At 34.0% G+C, this 24251-nt stretch overlaps 1 protein-coding gene across 1 annotated transcript in view; it reads right to left on the bottom strand.

Moving 5' to 3' along the window:
- Positions 1 to 24251, bottom strand: part of CATSPERE (catsper channel auxiliary subunit epsilon) — a 93065-nt gene that overhangs the window by 44189 nt on the left and 24625 nt on the right. The window contains exons 8-10 of the mRNA XM_039883628.1: positions 19580 to 19683; positions 11877 to 12369; positions 717 to 1191 (exon numbers count right to left, since the gene is read on the bottom strand). Coding sequence (XP_039739562.1) covers positions 717 to 1191; positions 11877 to 12369; positions 19580 to 19683 — 1072 coding nt within the window. The remainder of the gene's footprint in view (positions 1 to 716; positions 1192 to 11876; positions 12370 to 19579; positions 19684 to 24251) is intronic.

Genomic DNA, 24251 nt, shown 5'->3' with positions numbered 1-24251 from the left:
AAAAAAAAAAAAAAAAAAATGGTCAAAGGCCACGAATAGAAATTTCTCCAAAGAGGGCATACGGATGGCCAATGGACACATGAAAAGATGCTCAACATCACAAATCATGAGGGAAATGCAAATCAAAACCATGGTGAGATATCACCTCACACCTGTCAGACTGGCTATCAAGTGTTGGCAAGAAGGTGGAAAAAAGGAAAGCCTCGTATACTGTCAGCAGGATTGTAAACTGGTATAGACAGTATAGAAAACAGTGTGGAGGTTCCTTGAAAAGTTAAAAGTAGAGTTATCTTATGACCCAGCAATTTCACTTCTGGATATTTTTTCAAATAAATCAAAAACACTAATTTGAAAAGATATATGCACCCCTTTGTTCATTGTAGCATTATTTACAATAGTCAAGATATGGAGGCATCCTGGTGTACCTCAATAGATGAAAAGATAAAGAAGTTGTGGTACGTGTATACAATGGAATATGACTCAGCCATAAAACGGAACGAAATCTTGCCATTTGTGCCAACATGGATGGACCTAGAAGATATTATGCTCAGTGAAATAGGTCAGACAGAGAAAGACAAATACCGTATAATTTTACTTACACGTGGAATCTAAAAAAACAACATAAAAGAGCAAACCAAACAGCAATAAACTCAGAGATACAGAGAACAAACTGGTGGTTCGGGCATGGGAGGGATGTTGGGGGGAGACTATCTCACCTGTAAAAACGGTATTGATAACGCTGTCATGCGATAATCTCGATAGATTTCCAAATTCTGTAGGTGTTTGTAAAACTCCAGTAACAGTGAAATTGTGATAACAATAGTAGACCCTATGTTTGTCCCATAGTATTAATTCTGACATTGCTGTATATAGAAAACGTGAAGTTATAACACTGTCGATCGTGACATTTAACACAAAGTCTTGGAGCATCCACTGTTCTGTAACTTCGCTATATATCACTATGTACATTTTTTTAAAGGCGGTACATGTAATACAGTAATTTAATAGTACGGCAAGTTCCAAAGGGTGTCCTGTATACTCAACTTTGTGAATAGTCACAACAGCAGCTGCTGACATATTCAGAATTTTTTTCAGTTTTTTAATAGTTATTAATTTGACAAATTTAGGAGAAGCATATCTGAGATAAATTTCATCACTTGTCCAGATCGCCATGGTGCTCTTTATATTGGCCTGTGACAAAATTGAAAATAATTAGAAAATCTTCGATTTTAGGGACAGCCCTAACAGTTCTCGACTTCTAACATTTAAAAATAAAACATAGTAACTACTAAGGTTTAATTTCTAGTATGTTTCTGAATAATGTTTCAGGCATAGAAATATATGAGATAGAAATGTGTCATGTTATGTATAACCATATAAGTAAATTATTTCAGTAATTTTATTCTTTTATGTATTATTTCTATCAGTAGAAATAATTTATTCCCCAAAGAGCATTAGCCTTCTCTTTTCTTATGCATTCGTTCACTCTGTCCAAGAGTGACCCTTTAACCTTAACGTTTACTAAAGTCGCGATATAAGAACAACACCTCAAGAGTTAAGTCATTTTGAGAATTCTAGCTTCTTTGAACATCAGATAAAGAGAAGAGAGAACTTAAAATCTCAAACCAATCAATATTACCCCTCTATGAACACCATCTATTAGAGAAAAAGGCTATTCAAAAACCGCTATGTCTGAAATTCAGTTGGCCTAATTTCATTTAGAGAGCCAAGGCTCCCCTTCTCCCCATCTCCCTTCCACAGCTGGTTCTAATTCTTAGAGATTTTTATTTAAAATGTAACTTCTGTATCCATGACCATTAAAAGAAGTCTTTCTTGTCTCTCTAACTTTACTTAATTGAAGGGCACATCTTGTCTCTCTAACTTTACTTAATTTAAAAATATTTAGTCTATACCCAAATGGGATGTAGGCGGATACCAAACTGTTAAGAGAAGAAAGAGACTATTTGTGTTAAAAAGTATTTTTACCAAGCGAAGATTCAATTTAAAATTTAGAGCTTATGTTGCTTAAATTAGTGTGAAAGAATCCTCATAGGGTAAATGGGTTACACACAAAATGACCCGCAGATATTCTCATTCTTGGCGGAGGGATGGGGAGAGGGAATCACCATGACATGGTAGATGGGAATTCCGCGGAGTCCCAGCAGTAGAATGAGTTTTCACTCATCCACAAACTCTTTTCTAGAGATCTTCACCTAGAGCTTGCGGATGTAAACCAAAGATCTTGGGGCAAGGGAGGGGAACTGGGAGAGCTCCCTGAGGCGTTCAGGGTCTCTCACAAATATAAAGCAGGGAGGGGGCAGACAGCAAGGCAGCAAAGTATTGTGGATTCTCAGGTACCACAGGCTGCGGGTGGGATGAGAGAGCTGAGAGAAACTTTCCTTCTGAGACATGTTTGAAAGTGTAAAGCAGTCTCCCGGCCAAGATTTAGGACAAGGAAGCAGGACGGAGAGAGAGAGAGAGAGAGAGAGGTCCCCCAAAGCACAAAGTCCAGGGGCAGATGAGAGAGGGGAGAGAATTCTTCAGTGATTAAAAAAAAAAAAAAAGAAAGAAAGAAAGAAAGAAAAAAGGAAAAAATAGCTGGCAGCTAGGCTGTAAAGCAGATAGTTCTCTCCGGGTTTGGAAAGCTGGTGGCTCAGTTGTAAAGTATGACGAGATCTCTGGAATCTCATTAGTGCTTAAGATCCCAAGCATGGCTAGAGAGGAAATAACTATAATAAAAATGCTGAAGGATTGAGTGGGAAAGATAGGCAGTGTGAGTGCAGAGATGGGCATTTCAGCCGAGACACATAAATGATAAAAAAAGAGAGCAAAATGGAAATACTAGAAATAAGGAATATAATATTAGGACTAAAGACATTATTAGATATATTTAAGAGTAAACCAGGAAAAAGAGAAAAAAAACAGTGAACTTGAAGATAGTTAACAGCAGGTATACAAACTAAAATATGAAGAAAAAAGCACAGTGAAAAAAATTAATTAGTGATCTGAGATCTATGGAACAACATTAAATGGTCTCATGTATCCTAGAGGAAAAAGAGAATTGTGCAGAAGAAAGTTGAAGAGCTAACGTCTAAGAACCCTGCCAGCTTAACAAAAGACGTGATCCCAGAAATCCAAGAAGCTCAGCTGAACCTCGAACAGGATAAAATTAAAGGACATCATACCTAGGCACATAATAAAATTGCCGAAGACCAACGATTGAGAGCAAATTCTAGAAGCAGCCACAGGTAAAAAGACACTATATATACACGAGAACAATGACACAAATAATGGCTGACTTCTTGCCAGCAATGATGGAAGCCATAAAATAATGGAATGATGTCTTTATAAATTGCTTTAAAAACAAAAAACAACGAACCCACCTGCCATCCTATAGTTCTGTATTCAGCAAATGTCCTTCGGAAATGAAGGCAAAAAATAAAGACACTTTTTACACACAAATGCTGAGAGAACTTGCAATACAAAAATTTTAGACATTCATCAGGCTGAAGGGGAATGACACCGGGAGGAACTCTGGGTGTGCGGGCAGAAATAAAGCAAACCCAGAATGTTATACATAAGAGACTTATTTTGCTATCAGTTTATGTCTATATATCTTTATGACAATTGACTTTTAAAGCAGAAATATTAACATATTTTGGGATTTATAGCTTATTTAGAAGTCAAATGTGAGATGAGTACAAAGGGTGGGATATAAATGGAATTGTACAGTTGTAAGATTTTTACACTGTTATGAAGTATATATTATTTGAATTTAGACTCTGATAAATTAAAGATAGTTATCGTAAAGTCAAATACGACCACTAAAAAATAGTTTTGAATAAAAAAATCAATACGAGACAACATATGATTACTAAAAAATACATGATTCATCCAGAAGATAAGAAAAGAGAAACAAAGCAAAAAATAATAAGTTGGATTAATAGAAAACAAATGCCAAGATGTTAAACATAGCAATAGTTCTATTAAATCCAATCATAGCAATAGTTCTATTAAATCTAAGTGGACTAAATACTACAAGTTAAAGGCAGATATTGTCACACTGGAGAAAAAGCAAGACCCTATGTGCAGTTTAAAAGAAACATAATGTGACAGATTGATAGTAAAAGGATAGAAAAACATACGTCATATAAACATATAAGAAAGCTGATGCAGCTATATTATTATATATTAATATAATATATAATATTATATTATATATTATATAGAAAAATGAAATATCACTTCACACAAAAAGAGTTTAAATAATAAAAGATTGAACACACTAAAGTTTGGCGAGATACGGAACTAAATGAGAAAAGCTGCTATAAATATTTTATAAGGTCTTAATTATTACAGCTTTATAACACATTTATATTTATGGCAGAAGAAATACTTTGCTATCCCATTTCTTCCCAACCCTCAGCAGTTTATTTTTTCACATATATTTTAGAATTAGTTTATTGAATTCCACAAAGTAACATCGGGATTTTGATTGGGATTATATCAGATCTATAGATGAATTTGGGAAGAATTAAAAGTTTTGTAATAGTCTGTGTTCCTAGCCATGAACGTGATATAACTATTTAATGTTCATTAATGTTTTTGATATCTTGATCTTGTACATTTTTAGTGGCATTTATTTCTAGACTTATGTAACTTTTTTGTTTTATCTTGGATTTCCATATGACTTTTAGAATCAGCTTCTCAATTTCTATAAAAATCCCCCTGGGATTTTAATTAATGTGTTAAATTTCTCAAGAATTGACATCTTAACAGTATTGAGTCTTCCCACCCATTAATATGGTATATATCTCCATTTAAGGCTTTCATTTCACTTAGTAATGTTAGTAGTTTTTAGCTATACACACTTGCACGTCTTTTGTCAAATTTATCCCTAAATACTTAATATTTTTTAATCTATTGTAAGTAGTATTTTTAAAAATATTAATTTGTGATTGTTTATTCATATATTTCATATAGAAATACAATTGATTTTTAAATATTGATCTCGATATTGATTCCTTTAATATTGATTCCTTTCGTCTGCTTTGTTTCAGTTTAACTTGTTCTTCTTTTTTCTGGTATCTTAATATAGATCATTGATTTGAGACATTTCTTCTTTTCTAATATAGAGGATCAATACTATAAATTTCCCTCTAAGTACCTCTTTAGTAGCATTCCACCAATTTCAACATGTTCTGTTTTCATTTTTTTTCACTTCAAAACACTTTCTAATTAGTCTCAAAATTTTTTTCTTTGACTCATAGGTTATTTAGAAATGTGGTATGTAGTTTCCTAATACTTTGGTAATGTTGCAGATATCCTTTTGTTATTGTTTCTAATTTAATTCCATTGTTGTCGGGAAACACACCTTGTATGATCTGAATACTTTTAAACATATCAAGACTTATTTCATGGTCCACAGCACAGTCTATCTTGGTAAACGTTCCACGCGCAGTTAAAAAGAACGTGCATTCTGCTGTCACTGGAAGATGTGTTCTATAAACCTCGACTTGACCCAGATGGTTGACAGTGTTGTCCAAGTCTTCTACACCCTTACTGTTCTTTGTTCCATCAATTATTGAAAAGAGGTATTAAAGCATTTGACTATAATTGTGGTTTTATTTATTTCTCTTTGAAGTTTCACTTTTTGCTTCGTTGATTTTGAAACTCTATAATTAGATTCATAAACATTTATGTGCACTTAATGAATCGACACCATTGTTATTAGGAAATGACCCTTCTTTATCCCTGGGAACAGTCTTTGCTCTGAAATATACTTTGATATTAATACAGATACTCTAGCTTTGATGTTATCGTGTATACCTTTGCTTATTCTTTTATTTTATGCTGTGTCTTCATACTTAAAGTGTGTCTTTGTAGTTGGGTCTTACTCTTTTTGATCAATCTGATCGTCTCTGCCTTTGAATCAGCAAGCTTAGATCATTGGCATTTAACGTGATTATTTATAGGGTTAGGTTTAACTCTGTCCTCTGCTATTGTCATCTACTTGTCCCAGTTTCCTTTGTTTCCTTTTCCCTCTCTTTTCCTCTTCTTTTGGATCAACTGAATACTTTTTATGATCACACAGCCGTATTTTTTTTTGTCATTGTAGTGATTGCTTTAGGGTTTATAGTGTACAACTTCAACCTCTCAGATCTTTAAGTGATATTATACTACCCCAAATATTGTATAAGAATTTTACATGAAATGTACTCATTCCTCAGTGCTGAGATGAGAGCCTCCTGAGCACTCCAGCCAATCCCCCATGAATCATGATTAGCGTTTTCAGTCTGGCTGGTTAGAACAGGTTCTATTCCCATCCCTGTGTGAGCACTGAATTCTGTTCCCTAGTCCTTTCAGTTAGTTCTTAGCCCAGGTTTGGTTAATTTCCAAATTAACCAACATCCCCCCATTCCCCCAACACACACACATTAGTACTCTGCTGAATAGATGAGCGGGACTCTCTGCAGATCTCTGGAATTCTGTGTGTGGCTCTTTTATCTCTGATATTCTGCTTTGCACACTATAGCCACCTTGGTCTCTCCTGACTGACAGCTCAACTTCCTCAACTCAGGGAATCTGTTCGATTCTGTCTGAGTTTCTCACTTCGCTGTTCCAAAGTCTGGGAACTTTATCAAGATATTATGCTGGGGCATTGCAGGGCTCACCTTGATTTCCAATATCTAGAGAAGCTTTGTTTTTATATATTTTGTTTGTTTTTTAGAATTATGTTTCAGGTATAGAGCACATTGGTTAGGCAGTTATATAATTTATGAAGTGATATCCCTAATTACTCTAGCACCCATCTGGCTCTATACATAGCCATTACAATATTATTGGCTATATTCCCTATGCTGTACTCTACATTCCCGTGGCTGTTTCTATAACTAGCAATTTGTACTTATCCCTTCACCTTTTTTACCCAGCTTCCTAACCCACCTCCCATCTGGCAATTACCAGTTTGTTTTCTGTATCCGTGAGTCTGTTTTCATTTTGTTTGTTCATTTATTTTGTTCCTTAGATTTTGTATATGAGTGAAATCATATGGTATTTGTCTTTGACTTATTTCACGGAGCATAATCCCCTCTAGGTCCATCCATGTCATTGTGAATGGTAAGATTTCATTTTTTATGGCTAAATAATATTCCATTGTATGTATGTATGTATGTATGTATGTATGTATGTGTATGTGTACATATATATATACACATATATATAATATAACTTCTTTATCCAAACGTCTATTAATGAGAACTTAGCTTGCATTCATATCTTGGCTATTGTGAATAGCACTGCCATGAATATAGGGTTGCATAGATCGTTATGAATTAGTGTTTCAGTTTTCTTTGGATAAATACCTAGAAGTGCAATTGCTGGGTCAAAGGGTAGTTCGATTTTTAATTTTGGATTGGCTGTACCAATTTGCAATCCCACAAACAGTATAAAAGGGTTCCTTTTCTCCACATCCTCCACAACACTTGTTTTTTGATTTATTGATGCCACCCATTCTGACAGGTGTGAAGTGATATCACTGTGGTTTTAATTTGCATTTCTCTGTTGGCCATCTGTATGTCCTCTTTGGAGAAATGCCTATTCAGGTCTTCTGCCCATCTTTTAAACTGGATTCTCTGATTTTTTTGGTCTTGAGTTGTACGAGTTCTTTATAAATTTTAGATATTAACCCCTTATCAAATATATCATAGGCAAATGTTTTCTCCCATTTAGTAGGTTTCCTTTGCTGTGCAAAAACTTTTCAGTTCAATGTAGTCCCATTTGTTTATTTTTTCTTTTGTTTCCCTTGCCCGAGGAGATATATCAGAAAAAAATTACTAAGAGCAATCTCAGAAAGTTTTCTGCCTATGTTTTCTTCTAGGAATTTTATGTTTTCTAGGTCTTACATTTAAGTCTTTAATCTACTTTGAGTTTAATCCAATATATGATGTAAGAATGTGGTCCAGTTTTCTTCTTCTTTTTTTTTTTTTTTTGGCATGTATCTGTCCAATTTTCCCAGCACCATTTATTGAAGAGACTGTCTTTACCTTGTATATTTTCGTCTCCTTTGTCATACATTAGGTGAGTGTATAGCTATGGATTTATTTCCGGGCTCTCTATTCTGTTCCATTGATCAATGTATCTGTTTTTATGCCAGTACCATTCTGTTTTGATTACTGTAGCTTTAAATATAGTTTGATATCAGGTAGTGTGATACCTCCTACTTTGTTCTTTCTAAGATTGCCGTGGCTATTCGGGGTCTTTTATGGTTCCATATAAATTATTGGTTTATTCTTTCTAGTTCTGTGAAAAATGCCATTGGTATTTTGATAGGGATTGCACTGAATCTATGGATTGCTTTGGGTAGTATGGTCATTTTAATGATGTTGATTCTTCCTACACAGGAGCACGCATATACTTCCATTTGTTTGTATTGTCTTCAATTTCTTTTTTAAATGACTTATAATTTTCCAAGTACAGGTCTTTTACCTCTTTTAAATTGATTCCTAGGTATTTTATTATAAATGAACTGTTTTCTTAATTTCTCTTTCTGATAGTTTATCATTGGTGTATAAAAACGCTACCAACTTCTGAATATTAATTTTGTATCCTGCTACTTTACTGAATTCATCGATCAGTTCTAACAATTTTTGGTGGAAATTTAAGGTTCCCTATATATAGTATCGTATCATCTGCAAATAATAAGTTTTATTTCTTCCTTTCCAAGTTAGATGCTTTTTATTTCTCTTTCTTGTCTGATTGCTGAAGCTAGGACTTTCAATACAATGTTAATTACAATATTAATACAATGAAGTGGTGAAAGTAGACATCCATGTCTTGTTCCTGATCTTAAGGATAACGCTTTTAGCTTTTCCTTGTTGAGTATGATGTTAGCTGTAGGTTTGTCATATATGGCCTTTATTAAGTTGAGGTATGTTCCCTGTATTCTCACTTTGCTGGGAGTTTTTATCATAAATGGATGCCGGATTTTGTTGAATGCTTTTTCTGCATCTATGGATATGATCATATGATTTTTATCTTTCAATTTGTTAATATGGTGAATCACATTAATTGATTTGCAGATATTGAACTAATCTTGCACTGTGGTGTATGATATTTTTAATATATTGCTGAATTTGGTTTGCTAATATTTTGTTGAGGATTTTTGCATCAATGTTCATCAGGAATTTCAACCTATAGTTTTCTTTTTTCTTTTTTGTAATGTCCTTGTCTGGTTTTGGAATCAGGGTAATGATGGCCTCGTAAAAATAATTAGGAAAATTCCCTCCTCTTGAATGTTGGAATAGTTTGAGAAGAACAGGTATTAATTCTTCTTGGAATGTTTGGTAAAATTTACCTGTGAAGCCATCTGGTCCAAGACTTGTCTTTTGAGAGTTTTTTGGTTACTGATTTGATCTCTTTGGTGGTAATCGGTCGGTTCAGATTTTCTGTTTCTTCTTGATCCAGTCTTGGGAGACTGTATGTTTCTAGGAATGTATCCTTTTCTTCCAGAGCGTCAAATTTGTTGGCATATAATTGCTTGTAGTATTTTCTTACAATTTTTTTTTTTTTGTATTTCTAAGGAGTCATTACTTCTCCTTTTTTCATTTCTGATTTTATTTATTTGGGTATTCTCTTTTTTTTTTTTCTTGATGAGTCTGATTAAAGGTTTATCCTTTCAAAGAATCAGCTCTCGGTTTCATAGATCTTTTGCATTGTTTTCCTAGACTTTATTGTGTTTATTTCTGCTCTGATCTTTATTATTTCTGTACTTCTACTCGCTTTGGGTTTTGTTTGCTCTTCTTTTTCTAGTTCTTTTAAGTGTAGCGTTAGATAATTTATTTGAGATTTTTCTTGTTTCTCAAGATAGGCCTGTATCGCTATGAATTTCTCTCTTAGGACTGCTTTGCCTGTGTACCATAGATTTTGAGTCGTCGTGTTTTCATTTTCATTTGTCTCTAGGTATCTTTTGATTTCTTCCTTGATCTTGTCATTAACCCATTCATTGTTTAGTAGCATATTATTTAGGCTCCATATGTTTGTGTATTTTCCAGTTTTTTTTCTTGTAGTTGATTTCTAGTTTCATAGCATTGTGGTCACAGAAGACGCTTGATATGATTTCAATCTTCTTAAATTTATTGAATCTTTTTGTGGCCTAACATGTCTATCCTGAAGAATGTTTCATGTGCACTTGAGAAGAATGTATATTCTGCTGCTTCGGGGTGAAATGCTCTGAAAATATCAATTAAATCCATCTCATCCAGTGTGTCATTTAAGGCTGCTGTTTCTTGTTGATTTCTGTATAGAAGATCTGTCCATTGGTGTCAGTGGGGTGTTAAAGTCTCCTACTATGAGTATATTACCGTCGATCTTACCCTTTATGTCAGTCAATAATTGCTTTATGTATGTAGGTGCTCCTCTGTTGGGTGTGTATATGTTTACTAGGGTTATGTCCTCTTATTGTATTGATCCCTTTATCATCATGTAATGCTCTTGTCTCTTATTATTGCTTTTGTTTTAAGGTGTATTTTGCGTGATGTAAGTATTGCTACCCCAGCTTTTCTTTCATTTTCATTTGCATGAAATATCTTTTCATCCCTTTATTTTCAGTCTGTGTCTTCTGATCTGAAATGAGTCTCTTGTAGACAGTATATATATGGGTTTTGTTTTCTTATCCATTCACCTACCCAATGTCTTTTGGTTGCAGCATTTAATCCATTTACATTTAAAGTGATTATGGATAGGTACATATTTATTTCCATTTTATTATTCATATTTATGTTTTTTTGTTTTCCCTCATCTTCTTCTTTAAAAAGTCCCTTTAATATTTCTTGTAATACTGGCTTGTTGGTGATGAATTTCTTTAGCTTTTTCCTGTCTGGAAAGCTCTCTATCTCACCTTCTATTTTAATTGATAGCCTTGCTGGGTAGTGTATTCTTGGTTATAGATTCTTGTTTTTCATTACTTTGAATTTTCTTGCCAGTCCTTTCAGGCCTGCAAAGTTTCTGCTGAAAAATCAGCTGACATTCTTATGGGAGTTCCCTTGTAAGTAACCTGCTGCCTTTCTATTGCTGTTTTTAAGATTCTCAATTTGTCTTTTGCCTTTGGCATTTTAATTATAATATGTCTTGGTGAGGGTCTGTTTGGGTTCCTCTTGTTTGGGACTCTTTGTGCTTTCTAGATTTGTATGTCTAACTTCTTTACCAGATTATGGAAGTTTTCAGTCATTATTTCTTCAAATAGGTTCTCAATCCCTTGCTCTATCTCTTCTCTTTCTGGTAACCCTATGATGCAGATGTTGGTACACATGATGTTGTCCCAGAGGTCTCCTAAACTACCCTTATTTTTAAAAAATTCTTTTCTCTTGTTGCTGATCAATTGGGTGTTTTCTGCTACCTTATCTTTCAACTCACTGATTCGATTTTCCGCTTCATCTAACCTACTGTTGATTCCTTCCAGTGTATTTTTCATTTCGATTATTGTATTCTTCACTTCTGACTGGTTCTTTTTTATGGTTTCTATGTCCTTTTTTAATGCATACTATCTCTTTGTTGAAGTTCTCACTAAGATCACCTTAAGGAAAATAATTTTTTTGACCTTTTGCTTATGTCAAGGTAAAACAAAACTCCCATAATATGACTAAATGATTCTGCATAATAATATACAAGATTCATTTTATTCTGTTGTTTGAGGTGCATCTCTGTAAAGAGGCCTCTGAGAAGTCAAGTCAGGAAGACAGAGCTATTTGCAACCATAATTAAAATAACTCTGCAAAAAGCTGCATAATAGAGTCTCTAATATATCACTGAATTAAAGGGTATTGTAAATATATCTACATGTGTAGGTGTAATATACATACATGTAATATTTTACTAACCTTCAATCTATATTTGCTCCAACACCATTTTCTTGATGCAAGGCCAATAATTCCACCTTCAGGAAGGTTTTCATTGTTTCCCAGCCTTGTAAATGCTGTTAAACTTTTTAAGTAAACAATACCATTTATTAGAAAAAATACTCCATTCAAGGATAGGTTCACATCAGACACATTGTGTCTTTCATCATCGGTCAGAACGTTTGGAGGCACTCTGAGTCTGGTCCAAGTACGAAATGAATCGTTTGTGTGAAAGGTCTCCATATCGGCTACCACAACAATAGCTGAAGGTAAACAAGCAATCCAGTCTGCCATTAATTGACTACCCTGTGGTGAAGTGATTGGTAAAAATCCTGGAATCTCAGGTATTGTCAACAAAGGAAAAGTCAGCAGGAAAAGATAATCTTCAATAAAGCAATCCTGAAAAGCCACTTTATTTCCTTTAATTTCCTTTAGTGCATCATCTGCGACCAGTGGTATTGAGATACGCCAGGTCCTAAGAAGAGAAAAATAGAAAATAGAAGGATAAAATGGTCTTTTTCTCTTCTTTCAACTACCTTGCACAGTGCTGACATTTATCATCTTTATTTTTACATTTATCGACATAAGTCTGGGTACAATAAATAAAATAGTATTAAAATGCTACCACTGCCTCATTCTTTATTCTTGTTCCCAACGGAAAACAATCTCGACTTTTAATGCTCTTTGCAATGTGTCTTTATACTCCCCAATAAATACTCGTATAGTGCTGTCTTAGTATATAATTTTTATACATTATTTGTTGGCTTTAGATGACAGATAAAGATGTATCTCTCATATACCTACTGATACATCTTTTCTCTCAAATTGATTTCACAGCGTTTGGCTAAATCTATAATGTTTAGATTGTTATTACTATGTAAATATTGTTTACTACTGAGCCAGTTACTGTACTGTGCTTTTATAAATATACATATCTTTTATAAATATATATACATTTATTCATTTACAGTATTTCCCCTAGAGTTAATAATTATTTTCTTTTGAAAATTTGATTAGCTTTCTACATTTAGAAAACGTAGCTGAAATGGCGCTCCATAATATTTTCCATGTGGTAAATGCAGAGGTAACCTAGTAATAGTTTCCCAGGACTTCCTGTCATTACTCTCCCTGGGTTGAATCCACTATTTACTAGATCCAATGCTTTGATCGTTCTTGTTTTGCTAAAGCACATTCTTCAGTAGCTCTCTGTTAAAGGGTAAATGAACATAAATTTTTTGAGACCCTGAATATGCAAAAATATCTTTAACACACTCACTTGATAATTTGGCTAGGTAGAAGCTGCAGAACTTTGAGGTCATTTTCTCCAGCCTTTTTGTATTTAGGTTTACTAATGAGAAGTCAGATGACACATTCATTCTTGTTATTATTTAAATGGGTTGCCTTTCCATATGCTTTTAGAATCTTCCCTTTTTTCCTTGATATTCTAAAATTTGACAGGGCTGGGTCTATCTTTTGAAGCGGACGCATAGAGGAATTTGTGAAAACACTGACATTTATCTTAGAAGATACAGAAAGTTCTAAGGAGAGTTTCTTAGCAGGGCAATCCAGAGACATCAGCTTGTAGGACAGTCAGTAAATGCTCTTTTAGTTTCCAATTTCCTTCATGAATACATACTTGGGTTGGTGGTGATGGCATTCTGCCCACTCAAAATGAGGTGCTGGTGGGTCAAGAGGACCCCATGTTGGGGCAATTGTAGGGTCGTCACCAAATCTCTCTGCACTAAACCATGCCGCCATGACTCAGTTCAATTACTGCTTTTTGCGAGCCACACTACCAACTCTAACATTGGTTTCAAGGACAATTAAAAAAAAATCGGTACCATTTTGTTACGTTGTCCACTGGCTGTATAATAATCTCATCTATGCAGCCACATTACAACTAAGTATTGACGACTATGTATTTTGTTTGAATGACTCATTCATCTACAAGGCCCAGGAAGGACCCAACACTCAAAGTCTGGCCAGCGCATACTGAGCTTTTCAATTTTTCATGTTTATCATTTTTGCTTTCAAACTTTTGAGTTTCTAAATTGTGACTGTACACTTTTCATGTTTTTCTTACTTGTTTTCCATTTTATAGCATCTTAATCTTCATTTACATATATAACATTTTCTATTTCTATAAAGATGCTGTTTATGTCTTTTTGTGAAGTTTTTTTTTTGCTCCTCACTCTGTGCTGTCTCCTCTGAGTTCCATTGTTCTTTTTATTGAGTTAGGTCTCTGACATTCACGCTGGAGGCTTTCTGTAATTGCCTGGTGGTCCTTGGTTGGCCATTAATATTTAAAAGAGAAGCAGCAACAAGCTGTGAATCAGATGTAAAGGATACATCCTTCATTCCCCTGTGCCCCACGCTGCTTCTTCCCTCCCAACTCCAAACTTAAGTTTTATTAAGTAGGTTTGATCAGTTAATCCAAAGAACAATTCTTTTCTGTCTTGCCAGGAAGATAGATGCTAGGTTTCCATATTCAGGGAGCAGGGCTGGAAGGCACGCTGGGGTGTTCCCCTCACGTTACATTTCCCTTCCGCAAGCTGTTAATTAACAGAATTTCTGTGCTCTACTAAGTTGGTTAACACTTCTATCTCTGCTTTCTATCTTTTGTTCTTGCTTTCCTTCCCGTTGTTTGTCTTCATAACTTTAAAAACGTTTCTCCCTGTTATTTTAGTGAGACTATGTAGAGAACAGAGATAAATAAATGTATTTTATCTGCCATATTTTAATTTATCTCCTTTCAATTGATTTTCATGAAGTCATGTTCTGCTCAGAAACTTCAGTGGCCCCTTAATTATACTTAGGAAAAAATTCAAACTATTCCAAATGATTTTCAAGAATTTTCCACTATTTGTTCTTATTCAACCTTACTTGCCCTATTATATTTTGGTTGTGTTCCTTCTTTTTGCCTCTTCCAAAACTCTTCGTACTCTTCCCCTCTCTCGGAGCACCCATTCTCTTTCCTTCATCTCCACTTGTCCTTCCACTTGTCCTTCGGGTCCTGCCCAAGAACCATAGCTTCGACTTCGCTTTCTTGTTTTACCACAAAATATATCTTTTATATAGATAATCTTTTCTAAAACCAGATTAGTCGATCATGTGGGCAGTATTTTATGGCTATCCAAGGCCATGTTTTTAAAATGGACCTCTGATATTCTCTACATATGTATATTTTCTTCATATTTTTTAAAATATCACGTATTGAATAATTTTTTTAACGTATCATATATACAAAAGACTATATGATACACATACACAATTTAAAGAATAACGCTAAAATAAACACCTGTATACTAGTCACCCAGATCAAAAATCAGAATGTTACCAATACCTTGGAACTTTACTGTACGTCCCTCCCTCCCTGCTCCCCCTCTACTTACAGGAAATCCCTGGCCTGATTGAGTGTTAGCGTTTGTGTTCACATTCCTTTGCTTTTAAAAACCAGTTTGCCACATGTGTGTCTTACTAAACAATGAAGAATGTAAAGAGAAATAGAAAAACCCATTAGCATGGTTGCAGACATCAAAACCCCTCTATCGGTAATTGACAGACTCAGCAGGCAGAAATCAGGAAGGACATAGTCAAACCGAACAGCACTGTCGATCAGCCATATCTAATGGACATTTAAAGAATACTTCGTCTAACAACAGCAGAATACACACTCTTCTCAAGCTCGCACGGAACATTCACCAAGAAATACCATATCCCAGGTCATAAAACACACCTTAAGGAAATTTTAAAAATAGAAATCTTACAAAGTATGCTCTCAAAATATAATATAATTAAACTAGAAGTCAATAACAGAAAGTTAGCTGGAAAAATCCCATCCCCAACTATCTGGAGATTAAACAACACGTTTCTGAATAACATAGTAGCCAAGAAAGGAATTTTAAGTGAAATTTAAAAATAGTTCGAACTAAACGAAAATGAAAACGCAACTTGCCAAAATTTGGGGGATGACGTGAAAGAAGGGCTTAGACGGAAATTTCTAGCATTAAATGCATATTTTAGAAAAAAAGAAAGATCTAAAATCAATTATCTAAGTTTCCACCTTAGGAAACTAGAGAAAAACAAGCAATATAAACCTAAAGAAAGAAGAAGAAGAAATAATAAAAATCAGAGGAGAAATCAATAAATTGAAAACAAAACAAAACAAAAGTAGAGAAAATTGTTAGGACTGAAAGCTGGTTCTCTGAGAAGTTTAACAAAATTCATAAACTCTCCAGATGGGCTAATTTAGAAAAAAAGAGAAAGGACACAATATATTAATACCAGAAATAAAAGAAAGGCCACCACTACTGATTTCATGGACACAAAAGGATAATAAAATAATACTATGAATAATTCTATGCCCCTAAATTTGATAACTTAGATGAAATGGGCCAATCAAAAGACATAATCTATCAAAATTCACATAAGGAGAAATAATATGAATAGGGATATACCTACAAAGAAATTGCATGAATAATTAATAACCTCCAAAACACAAAGCACGAGGCCCAGATGGGTTCACTGGTGACTTGTAACATTTAAGGAGCAAATGATGTCAATCTCTAGAATCTCTTCCAGAAAGCAGAAGCAGAGGGAACACTTCCCAACTCATTTTATGAAGCCAGCATTACTCTAGTACCGAAACCCGATACACACGTTACAGATGAAGCTACAGATCTTTTAAATCCAACAAAGTGTGAAAATAATTATATACTGTGACCAAATGAGACTTGTTCCAGGTATTCAAGTCTGGTTCAACATTAAAAAATCAATTAATGTAATCCATCATATCAACAGGTTAAGAAAGAAAAAGAAAATAATCATATCAATAAATGTAGAAAAAGCAGTTGACTAAAGTCAACATTCATTCACAATAAAAACTCTCAGCAAACTAGCAAAAGCGAGGAACTTACTCAACTTGATAAAGGAGCAGCTACAAAAAACATTCAAAAAACTTAATAGTGAGAAACTAGATGCTTTCCTCCAAGGACAGGAACCAGCAGCAAACGTGTCTCCTCTTGCCACTCCAATTCACCATCATACTGGGACTGCTAACTAACACGACAAGAAAATAAAATAAAAGGTAAACAAGACTGGGAAGGAAGTAATAAAATGTTCTTTGTTTGCAGATGACATCATTATCCATGTAGAAAATCGCAAAGAACAGACAAAAAAATCCCGAAACTAATAAGCGATTACAGCAAGGTTTTAGGATACAAGGTTAATATACAAGTCAATCGCCACACTTTAAAAACCTAGTTTATCAGGTACATACAGACATATATACATTTGCATGTATATAATTAAACTATGTACTGTTTAATTTTCACATTTTTGCACTTTATAAAAATGGAATCATACTGTATTTTCTTCAATGACTTCCCTTTTCATTCAATAGTATGTTTGTTCATTCATGTTGATTTGTGTTCTGCGTTTGATTCATTTTTCACTGCTATGTACTATATATATTCTATAGTGTGATTATATCACAGAATGTTTATCCATCTGTCTATGAATAAAAATTAGAATTTTGATCTTTTTTGCTATTACAAACAATGCTGTTACAAATATACTTTTACACATCTCCTGGTAACCTGTGCCTGGGTTTCACTAGGGTGTATATTGGTATTAAAACACTAAACCATTGGTATGTGCATCTTCGACTTTGCCTGATAATGTAAAATTATCTTTTAAATTGGTTGTGCCAATTTACACGTCTACTAGCAATGTATGTAAGTGTCCCCATTGTTGCATATTGCTATGGTTTAATTGATTGTTTCTCCCCCAAATTTATATGTTGATATCCTAATTCTCAATGTGATGGTATTAGTAGGTAAACTTTAAGGAAAGTGCTTAAGTCATGGGTAGAGTCCTTATGAATGGGGTTTATGTCCTTATAAAAGAGGCCCCCTCGCCTTTTCCACCAGTGAGAATACAACCAGAAGTCTACCACCCAGAGGAGGGCCCTCACCCAGCCATGCCTGCACCCTGATCTCAAACTTCCGGCCTCCACATCTGTGAGAAATAAATTTCCGTTGTTTATAAGCCACCCGGTTAATGGTATTTTGCTATAGCAGCTTGAAAAAACTGAGAAATTTTCACAAACAACCTTCTAAAACATTAATATATTTAACAATTTGGTAAATGTAAAATGGATCTCATTGGGCTATTAATATTTTTCTTTGATTACTAATAAGGTTGAACATCATTTCATGCATTTATTAATGAGCCGAGTTTATCAAATCTTTACCTTATCACTTCTTTATCTTTTCGTTTATTATAGAAATTATTGTCTATCCTGAGGTGATAACAATATTCTAAAACAATGTTATTTTTATTGTTATATTTTTTCTAAAAATTTTTCATTTTAACCCTTCATTTGTATGCTTTCTGAGATTATATTATTATTCGTATGAGATTATTTTATATATGATATGAAGTAAAGAACAATTTCATTTTTAAGTAAAGTTTTATTGTCCTTATTAAAACGACCATGTAGTTTTATTCCTTTAATCTATTTATGTTGCAAATTACATTAAAACATTGAAAAATATTATACTAACCTTGCACTTCTGGTATAAGCCAACTTGATCACATGTCATATTTTTTTTCACATACCGCTAGACTGAGTTTGCAAAAATTTTATTTTGGATTTTCCAACTAAGTTCGCAAATGAGATTAGCTTATAATTTTCCTTTCTCACGTATTCCTTGCTTGAATTTGGGTATGCAAACTTCGTTTTGCCGTTTAGGATGAGAATTATCTTCATGCTCATGCTCTCTTCCTTACCTCCCACACTTATAGAATCAGCAAGAATTTTAGCTCCAGATTATTATTCGTGTTTCAAAAATACTTGATCTCTCTGAATGACATCCTTTTGTCTACCCATGAATTGAATTTCATTGCATCTTTTAGAATGCACCTGCTTTCTCAGGTCTCCGTTTGAAGCTGCCTGTATATGTTGCTCCTCTGCTTGGAATGCTTCCTCAAGTTGCTAACTTTTATTTCTTGTCAATAATGTAGATAGATATCAGCTCTTCGGGAAAATCCTCTGTGATTCCCTCCAGGCCTTAGCTGGTCTGCCCTGTGTGTATTTCACTTCTCCTGCAATCGCCCCTGGCGCAACATCTGTTTGTTTACGTGTCTCCCACACCAACTATAAGACCATTGAGGGCAGGAACTTTACCTTTTAGTTATGAGCCTAGGTGCTCAACAGGTTAAGAAAGGCTGCGTAAACCTAATGATATCCTGCTAACTTTAACAGGAACAGATTTTACTTCTCAGGTGAAATTTGTGTGTGGGGGCGGGGGGTGCGCGTGTGCGCACAGGCACTTATGGTGGTAATGATTGTGTCATCAGTCACACCACTGTGTCATACTTTTATGAACCAGCAGGAAATACTTGAAGATTTGCTGCCATCTTGAATAAGGCTCTTGGATTATTAATTGGTATTAATACAAAATGTGAAACTATAAGCCAGGAGTCTGACTGGCATTTTCTGAATTGGTAACTAGTTCTCATCACAATTTTTTGTGTGTGTATCATAAAAGAAGCTACTTGGAAATTACATGTAAGATATTCATAAAATTCCCCTAGGGTTTAGAAATCTCTTTAAGTATCTGATAGTTACTTTACTGAATTATAAAAGTGAATTTTATATTTGAAATTTAAAAACTAAATACCCATTCATTTTTCCATGTGGAAAATAAGCTTTTCTCTTCAGAAATGTATATATGGCAGGCCTCTGTCCCCAACTGGCCAACTGCTTGCTAAGTACGATAGAATTCTGTAAAAAAAAAAATCTTTTTACTCTTTTCATAGCCAAAATTATTTGAAAATTGTATCATGATATATTGAATTTATTATTTTAGTTAAGATGCTATTTATATTTATAAATTTACCACATTTTCAAGATTCAAGTTTGTTTTTTTCCTACCATTTGGCCTTCTCCCCATTGGAACTTTATGAATTTTACATAAATCATAATATAATTTCTAACATGTAGAAAATACCATGCACAATCAGAATCTTGAATAAACTGAGACTATGAGGACCCTTAAATAAATACCCTTAGTTTACTATCAATGAACTACATATGGGGTTTCTAAAACTAATCTGTTAGAATTATTTCTATATAAGCCTGCCTTCAGAATAATATACTCTTGCAAGGCAGGTTTCAAATGATATCTTGAGGCTTTAACAAAAAAAATCTCATGAGATTTAAGACGTCGAATTGACAGGAATTATCCCTCAGAAGGTATTTTCAGGACAGAGACAATAGTTTCATTATGGGGAATCCCTAGAATTAAAAAAATCAGATGAGGACCAGTCTAGAATTTTATAGCTCTGTTCTGCCCTAATCATCCAATAGTGCTCCTTTTTAATTTCCTAGAAATATGCCAGCCATCCACAAAGGAGCCTTCGAGATGGCTATGATGAGTGTCAGTAAGGGCGAGACTATAGGACCACAGAGAAATTATCAAAAATATAAAAAATGCATTCAGGGTATTTTCTTAGGATTTACCAAATGTAGGCTACTGTTACATATTCATATTATATAACCAGAAGTCTATATAGATATGATTTTTAATGACAGCATGAGTGAATTATCATCATTGGCTTAACAAAGCCCTATTGGACATTTAGGTAGTTTTATTGTTTCAACATTATAAATATTACTGCCATGGACATCTTCAGCTGTACAGTCGTTTCCACAGTTAAGACTATTTCCCTTTGGATTATATTCTTGGAAGTGTGATTAGAGGTAAAAAGTTACGAATACTTTAAAAATTCTTAATACGTATTACCAAAATGATTTCTAAAATGAATCATTATTAAACAATTTACTTTATTACTATAACAGAATAAATTTCACTATGCTAGTGCCAAACTTTACATTATTATTTCTAAAGGTATTTTTCTAGTTGTGACATCAATATATGGTTGTACATGTTGTTAAATTTAATAAACACCTTTCTGTTTATCTTACCTGATTTTTTAGCAGCATTTGATAAATTGGACTAATCTCCCCTTTTGAAAGATGTTCTTACCTGACTTCCATGTTACCACCCAGCCCTGCTCTTTTAGACACCCCCAGAGCTTGGTCCTAGATTCTCTTTGCCTAGTGTTCTTCTCACAGTACAAGCTCTTCCTTGGGTAATTTCATTCAATCACATGGATCCAAGTATCATCCAATTCCTATACAACTCCTCAAATTGTATCATCTAGACACAAAATTTTATATCTAATTCAAAATCATGTATTTAATTAGATTCTTAACTTTGATTCTGGTAGTCTTAATAGCACTTCAAACCAATATGCCCAAAACTGAACTGGTGCCTTACGGTTCTGCCTCCCAAACTTATATTTAGAAAATATTTGTTGAATGAATAAACAAGAAAAAAAAAAATCTCACAATCCAGAGGAGTGTCTGGCTCTCTCACAATGCTGCTGTGAGAGGAGCATTTCAGACAGAATGAACAACAGTTACAAAGGCCCTGAGGTGGGAGAGGATCATTATTATGACTGAGAAAGTGAAAAAAAAAAAAAGATAATGGCTAGATCGGAGTGAGTAAGGGGGAGACTAACAGGAAAAAGCTAGAGAAATATAGTCCAGGGCCACATCATGCTAAGCACTGTAGGTCTTGGGAAATAGTTTAGACTTTATTCTTGGTACACTGGGCAAATGTTGAAGGAATTTTAAAATATAATTTAAACCATTTCATTTTGAAATAGTTTGACTCATAGGAAAAGTGAGTCAGCTTTCCCCCATGACAATAGCTTACATAATCTTAGCGCATTGTCAAAACCTGGAATTGATGTTGTACAACACTAATAATGTTATTAAGATTTCACCTTTTTTATAGGCACTCTTTTTTTTTTTTGTATAGCTCTATAAAATTTTATCACACGTGTAGAATCACGTAACCACCACCATAATCATGATATAGAACTATTCCATCACCAAGGAGAAACTCTTTCATGTTATTCCTTAAGAGTCCAAAGTGCCTGTTAACCCTAACTTCTGGCAACCACTTATCTGCTTTCAATGACTAAAATCTTGTCATCGTCGAAATGTTATACAAATGTAATCATATGGTATTTAACACCTTAAAATTGGCATTTTAACTTAGCATCCATCTATGTTGCTGGCTGTATTAATAGTTCATTCCTTAAATGTAAGAACTAAAACTATAAAATACTTAGAAGAAAACAGGGGAAAAACTCCACAACATTTGATAGCAATGATTTCTTAGATGTGACTCCAAAGGCATAGCCAACAGAAGGGAAAATAGACAAATTGAACTTGATCAAAATTAAGAACTTTGGTGCATCAAATTGCAAATTATATATATGATAAGGGATTCATATACAGAATATGGGGAGATCCCCTAAAATTCAACAATAACAAAAACAACCCAATTAAACACTAGGCAAAGAACTTGAGTCACAATTATCCAGAGAAGATTAAACAAATAAGTACATGAAAAGATGCTCAGCATTACTAATCATTAGAAAAATGCAGATCAAAACCATGAGGAACCAACCACTTTACACCCATCAGAATGATTATTAAGCAAACGAACAAACAAACATATGGTTTACTGGAGAATTTTACCAAACATTTAAAGAAGAGTTAATGCCAATCCTTCTCAAAATCTTCCAAAAAATTGGATTGAAGGAACACTCCTAAACACATTTTTGTGACGCCAGCCTTACCCTGATACCAATGCCAGAAAAGGATACTACCAGTAACAAAAACGACTGACCAATATGATGAGTAAAGATGCAAAAATTTTCAACAACATACTAGCAAACCAACAGCACATTAAAAGGATCATACATGATCATCAAATGGCATTTATCCCTAGGATGCAAGTGTGGTCCTACATACACAAATCAATAAATGAGATACATGACATTAACAGAAGGAAAGATAAAAATCATATGATCATCTCAACAGATGCAGTAAAAGCATTTGACAAACTTTAAAATTTATTTATAATAAAAACTCTTCACAAATTAAGAATAGAAGCAATACACCTCATCGTAATAGAGGCCATATATGACACACTCACAGCTAACCTCATACTCAATAGTGAAGGATGAAAGCTTTTCCTCTAAGATCAGGAACGAGACAAGGGTGCCCACTCTCAATGCGCCTATTCAACATAGTACTGAAAGTTCTAAGAGCAATCAGACAAGGAAAAAAAATGACATATAATTTGGAAAGAGAGTAAAATTGTATTTGCTGATGAAGATGACATGATTTTACATACGGAAAATCCTAAAGATTCCAACCAAAAACCTGTTAGCGACAAATTCAGTAAAGCTGCCGGGTACAAAATTAACATACAAAATTCGGCAGTGTCTCTATATACCAACCACGAGTTATCTGAAGAAGAAAATAATTCCATTCACAATAGCATCAAAAACGATAAAATACTCAGGAATAAACTTAATCAAGGAGGTGAAATATCTCTACGCTAAAGACTACATTGATATAAGAAATTGAGGAAGACACAAATGAATGGAAGGATATACTGTGTTCATGGATTAGAAAAATTAATATTGTTCAAATGTCAATATTACCAAAAGCCAACTATAGTTTTAATGTAATCCTTATCAATATTCCAATGACTTTTTTTTTACAGAAGTAGAAAAAAGAAATCTAAAATTTATATGAAACCACAAATGACTTCAGACAGCCAAAGAAATCCCGAGAAGAACAAAGAGAGAGGCATCAGTCTTTCTGTTTCCAAGCTATGCTGTAAAGCTACAGGGATCAATACAGTTTGGTATTGGCATAAAAACAGACAAATAGGTCATTGGAACAGAACTGAGAGCCCCCAAATAAAGCCAAGCATATATGGTCAACTAATATTTGACAAGAGAGCCAAGAATACTCAATGGAGAAAAGGCAATCTCTACAATAAATGATGTTGAGAAAATGGGATGGTCAGTCACATGTAAAAGAATGAAACTAGACCCATATCTTACACCACCCACAAAAATGAATTAAAGACTTAAATGTAAGACCCAAAACCATCAAACTCCTAGAAGAAAACATGGTAAAAAATCTCCTTGACATTGGTCAATAATATTTTGGATATGATACCCAAAGCAATAGCAATAAAATAAAACATAAGTAAGTGGGACTACATGAAATCAAAGAGTTTCTGCACAGCAAAAACAAACAAAGAACCAACAAAATGAAAAGACAACTTATGAAATGGGAAAAATATTTGCAAGCATATATCTGATTATATACAAAATATATAAAGAACTCATACAACTTAATAGCAAAAACCACAAACAATCCAATTTAAAAATGGGCAAAGAACCTGAATAGAT

This window comes from Pteropus medius, unplaced genomic scaffold, assembly GCF_902729225.1.
Source record: "Pteropus medius unplaced genomic scaffold, Ma_sr-lr_union100, whole genome shotgun sequence".
In the NCBI taxonomy this organism is placed as follows: domain Eukaryota; kingdom Metazoa; phylum Chordata; class Mammalia; order Chiroptera; family Pteropodidae; genus Pteropus; species Pteropus medius.
Note: the sequence above shows the minus strand (reverse complement) of the source record. Positions and strands in the feature narration are given on the sequence as shown.